The sequence below is a fragment of the Vulpes vulpes genome, chromosome 7 (assembly GCF_048418805.1).
Source record: "Vulpes vulpes isolate BD-2025 chromosome 7, VulVul3, whole genome shotgun sequence".
Classification (NCBI taxonomy): domain Eukaryota; kingdom Metazoa; phylum Chordata; class Mammalia; order Carnivora; family Canidae; genus Vulpes; species Vulpes vulpes.
Window position 1 is genome coordinate 30,007,038 of NC_132786.1, and position 19,919 is coordinate 30,026,956.

Sequence of the window (19,919 nt, forward strand, 5' to 3'; positions counted from 1 at the left end):
ATGTAATATCTTTCTTTATTATACAGTCTTTGTTTTATTTTTTGAAAGATTTTATTTATTCCTGAAAGGCAGAGACATAGGCAGAGGGAGAAGCAGGCTCCTTGCAGGGAGTCCAATACAGGACTCAGTCTTAGGACCCCAGGATCACGACCTGAGCCAAAGGCAGATGCTCAACCATTGAGCCACCCAGGTGTCCTCAGTCTTTGTCTTAAAGTCTATTTTGTTGGTTATGAATATAGCTATGCCAGCTTTTTTGTTTGTTTTCATTATGTGGAATATCCTTTTCCATCCCTGCACTTTTCAGCTCATGTGTGTCTTTTCCTCTGAAATTAGTTTCATGTGGGTAGAACACAGAACACAGTCCTATTTTTTTTAATCCATTTCACCACTTATTTCTTTTGGTTATAGAGTTCACTTACCTCTACAGTAACTATTGATAGGCATGTAGTTATTACCATTTTACTAATTGTTTTTCGGCTCTATTTTTTTTGTTCCTCTCTGTTCCTTTCTTCTTGTCTTTCTCTCTTCCCTTGTGGTTTGATGTCTTTTGTTAGTGCTATGTTTAGGTTCTTTTCTCATTTTTCTTTTGTGTATTTACTTTTTGTATGTATTTGTGATTATTTTACCGTTTACATCTAGCTTTTCTATGTTATATATTTTGAGTTGACAGCAACTTGAACTTGAACACATTCCAAAATTTTACATTTTTCTCTTCCTCTCATGTTTTATATTCTTATATCACGTTTTGCATCTTTTATTTTATATCCTCTACCTATTCCTTGTGGTTTTAGCTAGTTATATTGTCTTTGTCTTTTAATCTTTATACTTGCTTAATAAGTAATTGATCCACTACCTTTACTGTGCACTTACCTTTTCTGGTTAGCCTTTTTACTTTTATATATTTTCCTGTTATTAATTGGTATCATTTCTTTTCAGTTTACAGTTTAGAGAATTCTTTTTTTTAAAGATTTTATTTATTTATTCATAAGAATACACAGAGAGGAGAGAGAGGCAGAGACACAGGCAGAGGGAGAAGCAGGCTCCATACAGGAAGTCCGATGTGGGACTCGATCCCAAGTCTCCAGGATCAGGCCCTGGGCTGAACGCCGCACTAAACTGCTGAGCCACCTGGCCTGCCCTAGAGAAGTCTTTTTAACAGTACTTTTAAAGCCAGGTTAGTGATAAAAAATAGGTTTTGCTTAACTGGAAAACAATCTCTTACTCAATTCAGAATAATAGCCTTGCTGGGTAGAGACTTTTTGGTTAGAAGTTTTTCCATTCAGCACTTTGAATATATCATGTCACTCTCTTCTGGCTTGCATTGTTTCTGCTGAAAAATCTAGTCATAGACTTATGAGATTTCCTTGCATGTATTAAGTTGTGCTTCTTTTGCTGCTTTTACGAATCTATCTTTAATTTGACTATTTTCAGTGTAATATGTCTTGGTGTAGATCTGTTTGGATTTATTTTTTTTTGAGACTGTCTAGGCTTCCTGGATCTGGATATCTGTTTCCTTCCTCATATTAGGGAATTTTTCAGTCATTATTTTTTTCAAATAAGTTTTCCGGCTTTTCTCTCTCTCTCTGCTCCTTCTGGGATCACTGTAATCTAAGTACTATTCCATTTGATGTTCTACCAATGGTGTCTTACTTATCTTCATTTTTAATTCTTTTTCCACCACCACCATCCCCCCACTTCCCAGTCTGGGTGATTATCACCTGCTGGAGTGTTTTTTTGTTTTTGTTTTTGTTGTTTTTTTTTTTTTTTTTTGGCAAAATGGTGTCTTTATCTCTCCTCTGTCTCTCAATGCCGTCCTTTTTGTCTTTGTTCATCCAGTTTTGTTCAGAGTAAATTACTCCATATGTAGTTGTATATTGGTTGTACCCATGGGAGAGAGAGTGAGTTCAGGATTTTCTTAGCTTGTTATCTTGAACACCGCCCCTGCTCCACCCTGCAGAGTGAGTCTTGAGAAAAAGTACTGTTTCATTTTATATATTTCTGATTTACTAAGTCATTTTTATTTATTTGCTTATTTCAGGTGATTTATATCATTACAATTGATGAAAAACCATACACTCTGCATCTCAGAAAACAGTAAGATATAATTTTCCATTAAAGCTTAGATTTCATTTTTTAAATATTTTGGTATACAATTTAATTTAAGAATGCAATATAATGTAGACTGTTCAATCTGTTTTTCAATTAGGATTAATTAAGTCCTGAATAATAGATGAGTAGAATGTTGAATAATAGAAAGTTGGATTTTAATTTTCTAGTTTGTAATTTTCACATTAAGAAATAAGCTACTTATTTGTACATCTTCAACTTATAAAGCCATTGAACTCAAGAACTGCAAATTATATGTTAAGTATGTCTGACATAAAATCAAACAATTATACATCAAGTGGTTATTGGCAGGAAATTCAACTAACGACATACATTTTATGAATGTATTAATTACATATGTATTTATTTTAACAACTTTATTGGGTACATTCTTATGTCATAAAACTAATTCAAGTGTATAATTCAATAATTTTTAGTAACTAAATGCAGAATTGCAACCATTAACCATAAATCAGTTATAGAATATTTCATATCCTATATGAGATCCTCATGGCATTTCACATTTAATCCCTGTTTCCTCTCACCAGTCCAGGCAACAGTCAATCTACTTTCTGTATCCTATTTTACATTTTCTCAACATTTCATCTAAGTAGAATCAAACACCTTCTTCTCTGTCTGCATCTTTGAAAATATATATTTATAACAACTGGATTTTGTCTGTCTTACATCTATGTAGATGAACAAGGCTGAAGAAAACTCATCAGTTAATTTATGACTGTTCTCACCTAACTCATGACCATTAAACATATGTTGGCCTTTCTTTCCTAAAGATTTTAAAAATGTATTTATTTGAGAGAGAGAGAGAGAGAGAGAGAGAGAGAGAAAGAGACATAGGGCGAGCATAGAGGGAGAAGCAGACTCCTTGCTGACCAGGGAGCCCAATGCAGGGCTTGATCCCAGGATTCTGAGATCATGAAGTCAGATGCTTAATTGACTGAGCCACCAAAGTATCCCCGTATGTTGATCTTTAATGTCTAAAAAATGTTCTTTGAGAAGACCCTCTTAATTGTTTCTTGATAAGAAACAGCTTCATGTTTTTGAATGCCAATTACTTTTTAGTCTTCATTTTTCTTGACTAAGTGGCAATATTTTGTATAGCTGATCAGTATCTCCTCCAAAAATACTTTATTCCTTTGGCTTCTAGAGCACTGCAGACTTTGGCTTCATTATTACCATTGTGTTTATTCTTTCAGTTTTGTTTATTTGTTTCATCTCATTTGTTTTTTTAAATTCTTCCTCAACTCTCCAATCTTAAGAGTACTCTAAGGTGCTTTTCTTGAATCTTGTTTTTCCTAGCTATATTCAATCACTTGGTTACTTGACCCTCTCTTGTAGCTTTAAATACCATTTATGTACTGATTACTCCCGAGTTATATCTCTACTTTATTCCTCTCCAGTGAACACCATATTCATTTATCTGACTACTTATTTGAAAATCAAGTGTTTGCTAGAATTCTCATACTTCTATCCAAAATGTACTTCTGATCCTTTTCCAAAACTTATTATTTCTCAGTCATCTCAGTAAATGGCAATTCTATTCTAGTTTGTAAAAACAAAACCTTGAAGTCATCCTTTAAATCTTTTTTTCTTTTATTTTCCCTCACAATGGATTATTACACTCCAATGGATTATTAAATTCCTTGTCAACCTTCAAAATATATCCACAATTGGACCTCTACTACTACTACTGTCTTGGTTCAAGTCATTATCATATCTTGCCTGGATGATTGTAACAGCCTAACTGCTCTCTCTACTTCTATTTATTTGCCCTACAGATAATTTTCAACACAGCATTCAGTCTGATTCTATTAAAATGTTGGTCTGGGATCCCTGGGTGGCGCAGTGGTTTGGCGCTTGCCTTTGGCCCAGGGCGCGATCCTGGAGACCCGGGATCGAATCCCACATCAGGCTCCCGGTGCATGGAGCCTGCTTCTCCCTCTGCCTGTGTCTCTGCCTCTCTCTCTCTCTCTCTCTCTGTGACTATCATAAAAAAAAAAAAAAATAAAATAAAATAAAATAAAATAAAATAAAATAAAATAAAATAAAATGTTGGTCTGAGGGACACCTGACTGGCTCAGTCAGAAGAGCATAGGACTCTTAATCTCAGGGTTGTGAGTTTGAGCCTCACATGGGGTGTAAAGATTACTTAAATAAATAAAACTTAAATAAAATAAAATAAAAAAAATAAAATAAAATAAATAAAATAAAAAATAAAATAATAAAATAATAAAATAAAATAAAATAAATAAAATAAAATATTGTTCCAATCTTATCGGTTATCTGTTCATAATCTTTTAATGGCTTCTTATCTCTGTGACATCATCTCTTACTACTGTCTCTCATCTTCAATCAAACTTTCTCATTCCAGTCGCATCACTCCCAGCTGTTCTTTATATACAGAATGCATACTTTGGCCTCAAGGTCTTTGCATTTTTTCCTAACTCTGTCTTGAATAATATTTCTATGCAAGTTCATATAGCTTGTTTTCAGGTCTCTACACAATCTATTCATCCTATCCTATCTACACTTTACAACCAACTTCCTCATCCAAGCCTTATTTATAACATGGCTTAACATCTAAGACATATGTTTCTCACTGTCATGAGGATCAGTGATTTTGTCTTTTGTTTGTTGCTGTATCCTAATGCCTAGAAAAGATCAATTAATAGGCACTCAGTAAATATTTGTTAGATAAATACATACACAGGCCCACACACTATTATCTGATATGGAGAATTCAGTCTGTTCTAATTAAAGCATATTGCTATATAAATTCTATATATTTCACATGTATTTTTAATGTTTATATTCATGTTAAACTCATGACTCAACCATATTTTTTTATTTTTGTTTTTCTTAGCTCATTCTTATCCCATAACTTTTTGGTTTATACATATAATGAAACTGGATTTTTGCATTCAGAATCTTCATATTTTAAGGTAAGCTCTAGATGTCTTAGATATTTATTATAAGATGTTTTTTTAATTGAAGTGGCCATATCATTCTTTGGAATATATTTATTCCAGGATGACAATTTAATATAAATATTTTATTCTGTATAATTATGACCTATTATGTGGTTGATTGTTGTACATAAAAATGATATATGATAGAGATTAAACCCAGACTGAGACTGAAAGAATATTCATTGACACCTTGGCGGCACAAAATAAAAAAGAGTCGTCAAAACCCCTTTTTCTTTGAAAATCTATATGATACACAATCTTATTATTTTCAATTATTTTAACATATTTAATCCTTATAAAGTTTGCAAATACATTTTTATTCATAAAGAATTTATTTATGTTTGTTTCTTTTTTTAAAAAAGATTTTATTTATTCATGAGAGACACAGAGAGAGAGAGAGAGAGAGAGAGAGAGAGAGAGAGACCAAGACACAGGCAGAAGGAGAAGAAGGCTTCTTGGAGGGAGCCTGACATGGGACTCGATCCCGGGTCTCCAGGATCAGGCTCTGGGCCGAAGGTGGCACTAAATCGTTGAGCCACCGGTCTGCCCTATTTATGTTTCTATATTGTTTTTCAGATGCATTGCCATTACCAAGGATATGTTGCAGATATTCCAAATTCACTTGCAACACTCAGCATCTGTTCTGGACTCAGGTAATAGCATCTTACATGATATTTATACATGAAAAACTAAAATGAAACAGTGGCTAGCAGACATAAATCTGAGAAGGCTTAAGGAGAATCCAAATCTGAGTTTCCTTTATGATGGCCTTACTTTTTAAAATTTTTTAAAATTTTTTTTCTATTTATTTATGATAGTCAGAGAGAGATAGAGAGAGGCAGAGACACAGGCAGATGGAGAAGCAGGCTCCATGCACCGGGAGCCCGACGTGGGATTCGATCCCGGGTCTCCAGGATCGTGCCCCAGGCCAAAGGCAGGTGCCAAACCGCTACGCCACCCAGGGATCCCTACTTTTTAATATCAATATTAACAGCAGAGCTTTAGTGCCCATTCAAATGAAATCACTCCAGGGCATCCTGACTGAAGGTTTTTGTTGTTGTTGTTGTTGTTTTGTTTGTTTTTTGTTCAAAATACTGTGCAGAAGGGGATGGTTTCAGTAAAGGAAACGTTAGAACTAAATTATATTGTTGCATTATATTTCAATTATCTCAAATAGTTATGGAAAATGATGTGAATGAGTTATTTCAATATGCACATATTGTATGCTTTCTGTTTAGATGCAGTCAGTATCAGACATAAAACAACTAATTAAGAAGGTCCCTCAGAAGTAAAGGGCAGGGATAAGTGATTTTCACCCATGATGGTGGCAAGAGAAAGGTATTATTAGAGGAACACTGGTCCAGAGCAAAGAAAAAAAGGATTCTAACTTTCTTTTGGTTTTGGTTGCCTAATTTCTAGAATTTACTCATGTCAACTCAGAAAAATTGGCATTCATTTAATGTGGTTTTCATAGCTAACCACCTCTTTAGATATACACTTTATATACCTGCTATCCCTTATTCTAATCTCTATAAGAACATGAACTTTATTCTTAGAATTCTCAACTAGTGCTTGATTTTCAACAAGCACTTGGCCTTAATTAATATTCTTGAATAGATATGACTACTATACAGGTAATATAAAATACTTCACAATATATTTTGTCCTTTAATATTTGAGCAAAACTAAGGCAGATGGGTATCTCAGTTACTAATGGTAAACTGGGAAAAATAGGAAAATAAAATGTTTCTTTTTTTTTCAAACTGAAATTTTATTGATTTCTTCTTTATAATTTCCATGCCTTTGTTGACATTCCTTATTTAGTGAGACATCATTAGAATATTTTCCTTTGTTTTTTATATATAGTTTCTTTTTAGCTCTTTTAAATTTTTGAAACACCTAAAGTATTTCATAAATTTAATTGTTTAAAAATTTTAACCTTTTTCACATAGATTCTAGATTTGATGGAATCACTTGTATGGTTTTATATCATTGCTTTTTAAATATTCAGGGGATTCCTTCAGTTTGGAAACATCACCTTTGGAATTGAGCCATTGGAATCTTCAGCAAGCTTTGAGCACATAATTTATCAAGTGAAAAATGATGATCCAGATATACCACTGTTAGCAGAAAATTACAGCAATAGTTGGCAGAAAAACCAACCTTATAAAGATAATTTAAGCTCACAGGTAACATGATTTTGATATTGTGACATACTGTGAAATTAATTATGTAGAATTGTGTTGTGGAAAGAAACTATGTAGCTGTGGAGTAGAAATATCAAATTTAATATCTTCCTTCTACATTTTAAAATAAAACATCCATATTCTGCCTAAAATATATGAAAAGTTATATAATAAGGCATTTCAAGCTTATTAGAATGAATTCTGTTACATACCTTATTTTTTATTTTATTCAAGCAAGAATGCATGTTATTGAGTAAAATTTAGAAACACAGGAAGAATGAAGTCCCTATATAAATAAAAACACTTAAGGAAGACAAGTTATCACTGCCTTGGTAAAATTACTTTTCATATTTTTATGTATGGCTTTATGTACTACGAGAACATACCTTTCTAACATAGATAATCATTTGTATATTGTTAAACTCTTAATTTACCAGTTAGCAACATATAGAGTTCTTGTTTCACAAATGTTTTTCTTTCATCATTTTGAACATTTTAAATCAGGTCTTAGGCCCTTCATGATCGCTGATGAACTGTCATTAACCTTATTGAGTGTTCCTTGTATCTAATGAGTACTTTCTTCTGTTGCTTCTTTCAAGTTTCTCTCTTTATCTTTAGTTAATGACACTTTTCTTATACTGTGTCTCTGATTAGGTTTTTGTTTGTTTGTTTTGGCTTATCTAAATTGGAATTCACTGAGCTTCTTTTTTGTGTACATTAATGTTATTCACTTAATTTGGGAAATTATGGGCCATTAGTTCTTTGAAAGTCTTTGGCTCTTTTACCTGCCCCCTCACTTTCTGATATTTCCATTATGTATATGTTGGTATGCTTGATAGTGCCCCATAGGTCTATTAGATTTTATTTTGCTCCATTCTTGTTTCTTTCTCTTCCTCAGATTCTATAATCTCAATAGATCTGTCTTCAAGTTCCCTATTTCTTTCTTCTTTCTGCTTATATCTATGTGGAGCCTCTCTAATGAATATTTTATTTCAATTATTATATTTTTCAATATGGGAATTTCTATTGATATTGATTTTTTTTAATATTTTTATGCCCTTATTTATATTTCATATTTAGTGAGACTTTTTATAATTGTCTCTTTCACTTATGTCTACATAACTTCTTTTAATTCTTTGAAATTATTCAAAATACCTAATTTAAGGTGTTTTTCTAGTAAATCCAATGTCTAATCTTCCTCAAGGACAATTTCTGTTGATGACTTTTTTCCTGTATATGCCTTATACTTTAGGTCTTTTTTCAGGTCCCATAATGTTTTGAAAACTGAAACTAGTCAGTCCATATAATACAGTGTGACAACTGGAAATCAGATCTCCATCCATCAAATACTATTGCTACTCATTGCAGTTGTTGTTCATTTAGTGAATTTTTAACTGGTTTTCTAAGTCTGTATTCAGAGTTGTATGTAGCCATGGAAGTCTCTATTCTGTTATCTTTTTGATGGGTAAGTGATCAGACACAGCTCTTTAAATGCTTGGAACCAATAAGTCTCCCATTTCTTATTGAGAGTCTCTCTGTGCCTGTTGGAGCGTGCCTTTGTCCCTCAGCCAGGCAGTTAACAACAGTGCCTTTCCGCTTTTTTCTCTGCTTGCAAAGAGCCTCCAGATCAGTCAGAAGTGAGAGTTTAGGGTCTTCTCAGGTCTTTCCTATGTATGCATACAGACTTGGAGATACACTTAGCCTGATACATGTGTATGACTGCCAGATTCCCAGAAATTTGTCACAGTTTTTCAAAGCTCTGTGTGAATATCTTATTCTCCAGCTTTTTCCTCTAAGTCTTTTTATTGGTCTACTGTTTGCCCCATGGTCATTCACTGCCCCAGACAACTGTAAACTTAAAAAAAAATGCCTTTAATTTTTTAAACAAATGCCTTTGGAAAAAGGGCTTTTCGCAATGTGTAAAATGTGATTTAGGTCAATATGGACAACCTGAAATAGATCTTCTAGGAAAAAAATAAATAGATCAAGTCATGACATTTCTTTGGAACTAAGATTTTGAAGTTGTTCCAGCCACATTCTGTTTTTTTTCTGGAGATTGCCAGTCTGCTAGTGTTAACTTTAAATTTGGGCTACTAGTTCTCATCTAATGGGGGAAAATACCAGAGCAAATTCAAATTCCACTATTTTTACCCAGGTTAGTTATTTTTCTTGAATAAGCATTCCCTTGATGGCTACAAACCATTTGTTAATTTCTAGAGATCTGAAAAAAAGTTGATTCTAACAACTTTTGCCAGTTCTCTTGATTTTATGTAAGGGAGAATTTTTGGAGCTTCTCAACCTGATTTTAATTGATATATTCTCATTTCTTGAGTTTCACATACCATGTATTTATAATCTCTTAGTGTGACATTTTATTTTTTATTAAATATTTTATTATTATGAGAGACACACAGAGAGAGGGAGAGATAAAGAGGGAGAGACACTGGCAGAGGGAGAAGCAGGCTCCATGCAGTGAGCCCGATGTGGGAATTGTTCCCAGGTCTTTGGGATCAGGCCCTGGGCTGAAGGCAGCACTAAACTGCTGAGCCACCCAGGCTGCCCTAATGTGACATTTTAAAATTTGCCTTGTTATCCTTCCTTTGACCTATGGGAAATTTAGAAGTGTGCATAATTAGACATTTTCTAGATATTTTTCTTGGTATTTTTAAAGATTTTATTTTTGAGAGACACACAGAGAGAGGCAGAGACATAGGCAGAGGGAGAAGCAGGCCCCTGTGGGGAGCCTGATGTGGGACTCAGTCCCAGGACCTTGGGATCACAACCTGAGCCAAAGGCAGACACTCAACCACTCAAGTGCCCCTCTTGGTATTTATTTTGAATTGACTTTTATCATATTCAGATAGTGCATATGACCTTAGTATATACGTTTCTCTATATATCCTGGAGTTATTTTGTGTAGTGTTTTACAGATGTTCATTAGGTCCATTTGTTTGTATTCTTCAAACTTGTTTTCCACATTTTTTTCCTGTAAAAATTTTGTAATTTATATCTGCTGTCACAGCATCCTCCTGTGGGGAACTTTTTAGTGTTGTTCTGTATTTTTTTCATTTTTATATGATATGTCATTATTAATTCTTATTTAAAGTAATAGAAAATACGTTTGCCAAACTCTGACTACACATTCATTGGTTTTGTCCAGAAGTTAGTGAGAAAATTATAATACTGTTTTTGTTTTCTCTGAGAGGCAAGCAGGCAACCTCTCTCTTTTTTCCAGATCATTTCTAATTGCCAAGTTATAAGCATTGGTTTATCAAGAACACAATGCAAAGACACTCAATGTTAAAATAAAGTGCGCATAGACATATGGATAAGGATACCAACTACGTTCCATATTGGGCAGTTGTTGTAGAAGTATTTGGTGTTGAAATTACATATCTCATATTGCATGTTGTTTAATATTTTCCACCAGTGCCTTTAACATATTAACTGGAATTGCTTTAAATCTTCCAATAGTTCCAACATCTGTTTCATTCATAAGACTGATCTCTCATGATTGTTAGCTTTTATTTTGCGTTTTCTTCTTTCTTGTCTTTATACCTCCCCTCTTTCTCTTTTGTGAAACCTAAATGTGTTACATAAGGCAGTAGATATTGAATTAAATATTAATTTTAGGTTTGGAGATGAGAATACCTTTCTTCTGAGTATTTAACTTGAAATTTTCTGTTAATATACTCAGAATATAGATCTGTTTGTGTATGTTTTCACTATTGCTACCCTCAGTGTATTTACCACATGTTTCACATTCCATTTAGTAATATCTTTTGCTTAAGGTGAATGAAAATTTGCTAGAGGAATATCTGTTCTGTTTAGCTTGGTATTTTTCCACCTGTTTTGTATTTTTAGATAAAATCCATCTCTTTCAGATCTTCCTACTGTCTTTCCTATATTTTTTTTGAGACATTTTAGCACAGGTCATGAATTGGACATGGAGCAGAGAACAGAGGAATTCTGATGTTTGGATTAAAACTCAATGTTAGGAAGGCACTATGAACCTGGATTTGGGAATGTAGTCTTCACAATGTCACCAACTCTCTCCTCCAGATGTAATACTGGGCCTAACAAGTATTCTTTACTTTCCTTCCAGAATTAGATCTTTTTATTCATTTTCCTCTCCCAGCTGTAGTTTTTACCGGTGTCCTCAGGATACAAACCACTTTTCCACTTTCTCTGATAGATTAAGTCTTTTGTATCATAAAGGAGATAGAGGAGATCAGTTTGGGTAATTTCTGCTGTGGCTGATGTTCCTGTGCACCAGCCAGCACTATATATAAATTTATGGAATTCCTGAAGAAAAAGCCTATAAGAATCTGTGAAATCAACCATCTTAATGACTGCCAGGGACCTCACACTTTCTACTCACCAAGCTTGGCCTTTAGAAATTTAGCCAAAATTCCTAGCTGGATATTCTTATGAGTTTATATGGTTTTTGGTGTCATCCTTACCAGCTAAGCAAATACTTGGTTTCTGCAAGTATTTCTCTCTTCAGATTTTGGTTAGTGGTTTAATCTGTAGCATCAGTTTTTTTGATGAGTTAAGTAAAAATCATTAATATGTAGTTTGTCCAGGTTTCACTTCATTGTGCATATGGAAGCAACACTCCAGTTTTCTGATCTCTGATCTATAACCAGATCACCAATACTGCAAACAACTCTAACTACATACATTTGGCAATGTAAATAAAATGGGTCAATATCCTGAAAACAATGCACTATCAAAACTCAACCAAGATGGAATAGAAAACCTAAACAGTCCTGTAACTATTAAAAACTATTGAAATTTAAGTGAAAGTTTTCTCAAACACAAAATCTCTCTGATATAGATGATTTTATGTAAAATTTATAATACATTTTTAAAAAGAAGATACAATGCCAATTCTATATAATTTCTCCAGCAAAAATGATGAGGAGTGAACACTTAACAACTAACTTTGTGAGGACAATATTGTTTTGATACTAGAACTATATACAGATAGTACAAAACAAACAAACCCATAGACCATAGGAATATAGATGTAAAAATTCTGAATAAAAGGATGCCTGGGTAGCTTAGCAGTTGGGCATCTGCCTTTGGCTCAGGGCGAGATCTGGGAGTCCTGGGATAGAGTCCCACATCAGGCTTCCTGCATGGAGCCTGCTTCTCTCTCTGCCTATGTCTCTGCCTCTCTCTGCGTCTCTCATGAATAATTAAAATCTTTAAAAATTCTGAATAAAATCCTGTCAAAAGTAATTGAGTAATTTATTAAAAGTATTATACACCATGATCAGGAAGTGTTTATCCAGCAATGGAAATCTGGTTCAATATTTGAAAATATACCAAAATAATTTCCCTTATTACTAGGTTAAGGGGGGAGGGGAAGGTGCACAATCTTCTCAATACAGAAAAATAGGACAAAATTAAATTCAAAATTCACTTACTATGTAAATTCTCAGTGATGTTGAAAACTTGTAACTTGTTCTACTGATAAAAAATAAATCTTATAAAAGTAGATAGCAAATATAATACTTAATGAAGAAATAATACATTCCTGTTAAGATTTGGTATAAGGCAAGGATGTATACTCTCTCCATTGAATTTCTAGGCAGAATAATAAAGCAAGAAAAGGTAATTAAAGGATACAGATCAGAAGAGGAAACATAAGACTGCCTTTATGTGCCCATGACATGATTATCTGTTTAGAAACATCGAGAATTATACAAAATAACTGATGGAACTAAATGAAATCAACAAAGTCACAGAATACTTATCAAGATATAAAAGTCAACCATTTCAACATATTAGCAATGAATATGTGGAAACTATAGGCAAACTACGTAACTTTTTCAGTCACTAAAAGGATAAAATGGTATCTTAGTTTAGGCTGCTATAACAAATTACTGTAGATTGGTGGCTTAAACATTTATTTCTCACTGTTCTGGAGGCTGGAAGTCTAAGATCAAAATGTGAGCATGTTCAGATTTTTTGGTGAGCGTCCTCTTCCTGTTATATAGAGGCCTATCTTCTTGCTGTGTCCTCATATGGTGGAAAGACATCTAGCTGGCTTTCTGATCCCTTCTTATAAGGACACTAATTCCACTCATCAGGGCTCTAACCTCATGACCTAATTATGTTCCAAAGGCCCCACCTCCAAATGTAATTACATTAAGAGTGTTTCAACAGGGGATCCCTGGGTGGCACAGCGGTTTAGCGCCTGCCTTTGGCCCGGCGCGCGATCCTGGAGACCCGGGATCGAGTCCCACGTCGGGCTCCTGGTGCATGGAGCCTGTTTCTCCCTCTGCCTGTGTCTCTGCCTCTCTCTCTCTCTCTGTGTGACTATCATAAATAAATAAAAATGTAAAAAAAACAAAAAAAAGAGTGTTTCAACATATGAATTTAAGGGGCACAGACTTTGCAAGTAGGTATATACCAAAACAAATACAAGTTTTAAATATTGAAAAACACAAAATACTAATGTAATAAATCAAAGAAGACATCAATAAATGAAGAGACATACCATGTTCACAGACTGGAAGACTCAACATAATAAATATTCAATTTGCCTCTAAATCAACGCATAGGTTTAACAATTCCTCCAAAATCCTAGCAAGAATTTTTAGAGCTAAATATAAACTTGGTCTCAAAAGTATATGGAAAGTCCAAGAAACTAAAAAAGTTAAAGTAACTTTGAAAAGAATAATAAAGAAGAACCACTGTACTTGATTTTAAGATGTAGTATATAGCTCTAATAATCAAGACTGTGCTATGAAACAGATTGTTAATGACAACTGACAAAGCAAACAAAATAAAAAAATCAAAACCCAAAGAAGCATTTCACTGAAAAGAATATGGAGATGGCAACAAAACAAAATACATAAAAAGATGTACACAATCATGACCTTTAGGAAAATACAAATTAATACCATCTAGAAATATTATTATGCATGTATCAGAGAAGCTAAAATAAAAATATAGTGACAATATCAAATGCTGACAAAGATGCCGAAAAATTAGATCTCTCATGCATTATTGGTGGAATGAAAATGGCCCTGCCACTGAAAAAATATTTTTAAAAATACTAAATCTACCCTTATCGTAGAACCCACCAATCAAGCAGCTGGGCAGGTAGCCAGGCAGGTTAAGTACATACAAACCTTATAGATGAATGTCTCAAACTTCATCAGTAGTAACTAAAAATTGAAAACAACTAAAATAGCTTTCAATAGGTGAATAGTTAAGGAAACATATATTTATACCATAGAGTACCACACATCAACAACAAGGAAGAAATTACCACACACACTACTTGAATGGACTTCAAGGGCAATAAGAAAAAAAAAAAAAGCAAATGTCAGAAGGTCATGTAAATTATAATTCCATTTATATAACATTTAAAAAATGACAATATATAGAAATGGAGAAAAGATAAGTGGTTGCCACAGGAATAATGGGGAGGTTGGAAGTACGTGCAATTTTAAAGAGATATGAAAAGAATTTTTTGCAGTGATAGAATGTATCTGTGTCTTGATTGCAATGACGTTTACATAAATGTATTCACTACAGAATAACATAGAAATATACACACATACATTGTACAAAGTCCATTTTCCTGGCTTTGATAATATACTACAGTTTTGTAAGATGCAATCAATGGGGGAAATCAGATTAATTATACACGAGATTCCTGATGTGTTTTTGCAATTTTCTGTGATTCAAAAATTACTTTTAAAATATAAATAAAAATTAAAAATAAAGAAAAAATCTAGTGAGTTAATGAGTTTTGAAGTTTATCTTATTGAAGATAATTTATCTGACATTATGGTGAATACTATTTAAATTCATTTTAAAATTTAAGTATTAAAGATACATTTATTTATTAATAATAAGAATTTAACTTTGAAAGGAAGAAAAAAGGTAAAAACAATGCCATTATTATAATATAAAACCTGTGCAGAAACATACTTGAAATTGATTGTGGGTGCAAACATAATTTATATTCAATCAAGAGGCAGTGTAGAAGTCATGGTTGTTAACATTAACTTATTTATTTATTTATTCATGAGAGACACACAGAGAGAGGCAGAGACAAAGACAAAAGGATAAGCAGGCTCCCTGCAGTGAGCCGCTTGGGAAACTGAAACTGCATTCCAGGAGATGGGGATCATGTCTTGAGCCAAAGGCAGATGCTCAACCACTGAGCCAACCAGGCATTCCAACTTATATTTTTATAAAGGCATAGTAAGGGTAATAAAAATACAAAATATCTTTGGAATTAATGTTGAACACAAAACGAAAAAAAATGAGCAGCTTAGCATGCGAATTTTCTATTAGGTTCTAAACAATTGGAAGAAGAAACACATACACATAGAATAAAAATATTTGACAAATTAGATCTCATAAAAATGATCAAATGAGAATATTATGGATAAGCTAAGAAATAATAACTTTAAATAATATTTCAGGTAAAATATAATTACAATTAAATTATATTTTACCTGAAATATAATTTTAATTTTTAACCTAAACATAGCTCAAATTAGAGATATAGTCCATCTAGAATTTGCTCTTTAGAATTCATCATGGGCAGAGATGATATTTTTTCCAATTAAAAAATATTGTGGTGTTCAGGGAAGAGTCAATTGAAAGTGCCAACAATTTCAAGTATATAAAACATAAAATATAACTTTGCACAAAATCATAAGCAATGTAATGAAAATATTAAGATTATATTGAAAAATATTATTTCCTAAAAATATCAGACATAGGGAAATATAGCTAAGAAAATAAAGTAAATGAATATTTTTCAAAAAAAAAATTTGTTTATGCTATTTTTAATCAATGAAAAGCTGAAAATGTTTTGGTTTCATGTACTCAGATGTATATAAGATAAAAAATCTTGTTTTGGTAGTTCACTTTTGAGTAGAAATATTTTTAGGTCTAACAAAATAATTATATGTCAATTTCAGCAATTATATAATTTAAGGATTTGTTTGTTTGTTTTTTCAGTGAACTCTTTTACCACTCCATGTTATTCTAGTTAGAGGAATAAATTATATGATCACCATTGTTATAAGACTAGAAAGTGTTGAAAAATTGCAAATAAATAATAAAAGAGGTCTTAGGGAGACCAAGCCTACATATTTCAGCATTTTATAAAGGAAAATAAAAGTTAAGAGCACTTCCATTCCTACAAAATTGCATAATGCATGTAATCAGACAGATAGATAATAATAAAAATAAGTAATAGGGTACGGAATACTTTACTTCCCTATGGGAATATAAAAAAATTATTTAAATGTAGGCTGTATCCATTAAGTCCAGTTAGTTTGCTTGTTCATTTAACATAAGCTATTTTATGATAATTGTTTTACCTTCCAACTCTTGTATTTAAAAACCAGTATATACTTCGATCAAGGAAGAAATATAGAAATTTTTTGAAATTTCTTTTTTTTTTTTTAAGTTTTATTTATTCATTCAGAGAGAGCGAAGAGAGAGGCAGAGACACAGGCAGACGGAGAAGCAGGCTCCATGCAGGGAGCCCGATGTGGGACTCGATCCCGGGTCTCCAGGATCACACCCCGGGCTGCAGGTGGCGCTAAACCGCTGCACCACCGGGACTGCCCTTTTTTGAAATTTCTTTATGTAAAATGGAATTTCAATGTATTAGAAATACAACTAATTTAAAAATTACCATTAAAGTGCTAAGTGATGATATAATAAATTGAGATATATAGCTGACTGGGCACAATCAAGAATTATTACATCATACCAAATAGGACATATAGACCATACTGTAAGACTAAAGAATTATTTTTGATATTGTACACTTTGTTCTTTCCTATGTACTCACATGGCTAATAGTACAAGGTTCACTATTTATCCAAGTTTCTGTGTAGACTATGAATTCTCAAATATTTCTTATATTTTTCTGCTGAATAAAATTAAAGATTTCCAATGCACTATGATTGATGTTGCCATAATCTTTAGGAGGACATGTGAAGAATTTTGAAATGTGAACTGGTGATGTAGGTTTGTCATGAGATGAAGACAACAGAATGTGTATTGTTATATTCACTTTATTTTTCATCTAGAATTAATAGAGAGTCCCTAAGCTCTTACATTACTCCAGCAAGTTCACTGGTACTCTTTTAAGCTTAGACTATGTTTTCAAATGAAATATTGATTTATAATTAATTTTTATATTTAAGTCCTCATGAAGTTTTAACAGATTCAATACATGTTAACATTTGATAAATCCTTCCCTTTCCCCCCACTCAGGAACCAACTCTTTCAGAACTATTACCTCAATACCTAGAAATTCATATTACAGTGGAAAAAGGTTTGGTAAGTCAAATTTGTCCTTCCTTTTTCCCACTCTCATTTCCTCTTTCTCTCTTTTTCTCTTTCTAAATAAGAAATATTTTTTCTTAATTTCAAAAATATAATGTAATTTTTAAATTATTTTGAAGTAAAGATATTTTAGTTGTTACTTAGTTATGACTAAAAGCTCAAACTTATATCACCTTTGGGAGAATTGTCATCTTAACAGTTTTGAGTTTTCCAATCCAATACACATACACCTTTACGTTTTTTGTTAATTTCTTTCACCAGTATTCTGTTGTCTGGAACATCTTCACTAGTTTTATTGTTATATACTCTTGGTCTATAGTTAATACATTGTGTGTTTTTGTTTTTGTTTTTACTTTAACATTTCAGTTTTTCTTGATAGTTTATGAAAAATGCCATTGATATGTATGAATTCATCTTGTATTCTGTGATCATGCCTAATTTAATTGCTAACTCTTATGAATCTTTTTTAGATTACTTTGTATATTCTATGTACACAATTTTCCCTGTGAATAATGATACTTTAATTTCTCTTTTATAATTTTTTTATTTTCTCTTCTAACTTTTTTATTTTTTTATTACTTCTTTACTTGTATTTCCTTTTCTTGCTTTATTGTCTTATGTTGGCTCTCTAATACATATGAATGTATTGTTTATATTCCTAACTTCCTCCCTACCTTAGAGAGTAGGAGCTATTTTGTATCCTACTTAATCATCATATTTTACAAATCATGAATTTTAAAATTTAATATTCTATTTAGGAATTTGGAGTTTAGGAAATAAATATGCAAAATTCTTTCCTTATAGTGTTTTGTTTCATTGTATTAAGCTTATGCAGTCCTCATAAAATGAATTGTTATGTTTTGTTCAAGAGTTTATACATTATGAGTTTTATCTCTTCCATGCAAATTTGGAAGAATTCACATCTGAAGCCATATAGATATTAAGTTTTCTTAAAGGATATTTGTAAGTACTGATTTAAATTGCTTTGACATATGTAAAGCAGTTCAGATTGCTTTATTTTTGTCTCACTTTTTGTAAGTTAGGTTTTCAAAGAATGTTTTCATATAATTTAAGTTTTCAAATTATTGAAATACAATAATTCAAAATACCTTCTTTTTATCTTTAAAAAATTGGTAAAGTTGTGATATCACCATTTCTATTGTTCACCATTATCAGTGGTCTTTTTTTGCTCTTTAGTTTTATAATGAAATCATCAAAGATGCAAAGTAACATTCTTATAAAACTCTTTACTATTCTATAGATTTTGTTTGAATTTTGACAGTTTCTCCACAAATGTTGTTTTTCTTGTCTAACCTTCAATCCAGGATACTACCCTCCATTGGGTGGGTCTCTATTCTCCCCTAGTATCTAATAGTATTATGATTTTTCTTTGTGTTTCCTGTACCTTGGAACCTTTCCTGTCTTTCCTGATACCTTTCTTGTATTAGAGAATACTTTCCAGTTACCTTGCTGAATGTACCTCAATCTGATTTTACCCCATACTTTCTCAATATTACATTGAGACTATATTTTTGGCATTAAAAATGCCAAAAATTTGATGTTTTCTTGTTAAGCTGTTGTTAAGATAATGCTGGTTTCATAAGATGAATTAGCATGTTTTTACCCTTTTTTTATATCCTGGAAGATTTTTTTTCAATATCCTGGAAGATATTGTGTATGAATGTTTTAATTTCTTCTCTAAATATCTGTAAGAATTCACTCTTCTAGTCGTCTCAGCCTGGTGATTCATTTTTTGGAAAGTTTTATTACATATTCCATTTTGATGGTGATATGATTATATATTTTCAAATTTATGTTATTTTTGGTAAACAGTATTTTTAAATCTATCAACATTAAAAAAAATTACTGCAGAGTTAAGAACAAACTGCCCAACTAGAGGGATAAAAGAGGTCACATTATGGAAGGTAGGAAATGTGAAGACATGATTTGAAGGAGAAAAGAATCTTGAATGCTACAGAGGGGAGGGAGCACTAATCACAGAAAGAAGAGTTAGGGGGAGAAATCAGTGTGCAGGGGATTGCAAAGAAAAACATTTCCCTAAAACCATTGACTGAGAAAATTAGAGGGGCTGATTGTTGCAAGTATTTATAAGCAGTATTTCTCAAAGTCTGAAGTTTTGTTCATGCCATTGCTGGGATGGAGATTGGCAGGCGTAACAGTGCTCCTGTGTAATAGGAGGGCAGAAGCCCAGGAGCTGACAATGTGGTCTGAGGATCCTCTGAGTTGTGCTAGGAGAGACAGTTCCTCTTCTTGAAGTGCCTTTGGGAGAGGTGAC

At 32.6% G+C, this 19,919-nt stretch overlaps 1 protein-coding gene across 1 annotated transcript in view; it reads left to right on the plus strand.

Annotated features, from left to right (window-relative positions):
* Positions 1-19,919, plus strand: part of ADAM18 (ADAM metallopeptidase domain 18) — a 142,205-nt gene that overhangs the window by 23,973 nt on the left and 98,313 nt on the right. The window contains exons 3-7 of the mRNA XM_072762689.1: positions 2,039-2,094; positions 4,988-5,066; positions 5,670-5,746; positions 7,105-7,282; positions 17,552-17,617. Coding sequence (XP_072618790.1) covers positions 2,039-2,094; positions 4,988-5,066; positions 5,670-5,746; positions 7,105-7,282; positions 17,552-17,617 — 456 coding nt within the window. The remainder of the gene's footprint in view (positions 1-2,038; positions 2,095-4,987; positions 5,067-5,669; positions 5,747-7,104; positions 7,283-17,551; positions 17,618-19,919) is intronic.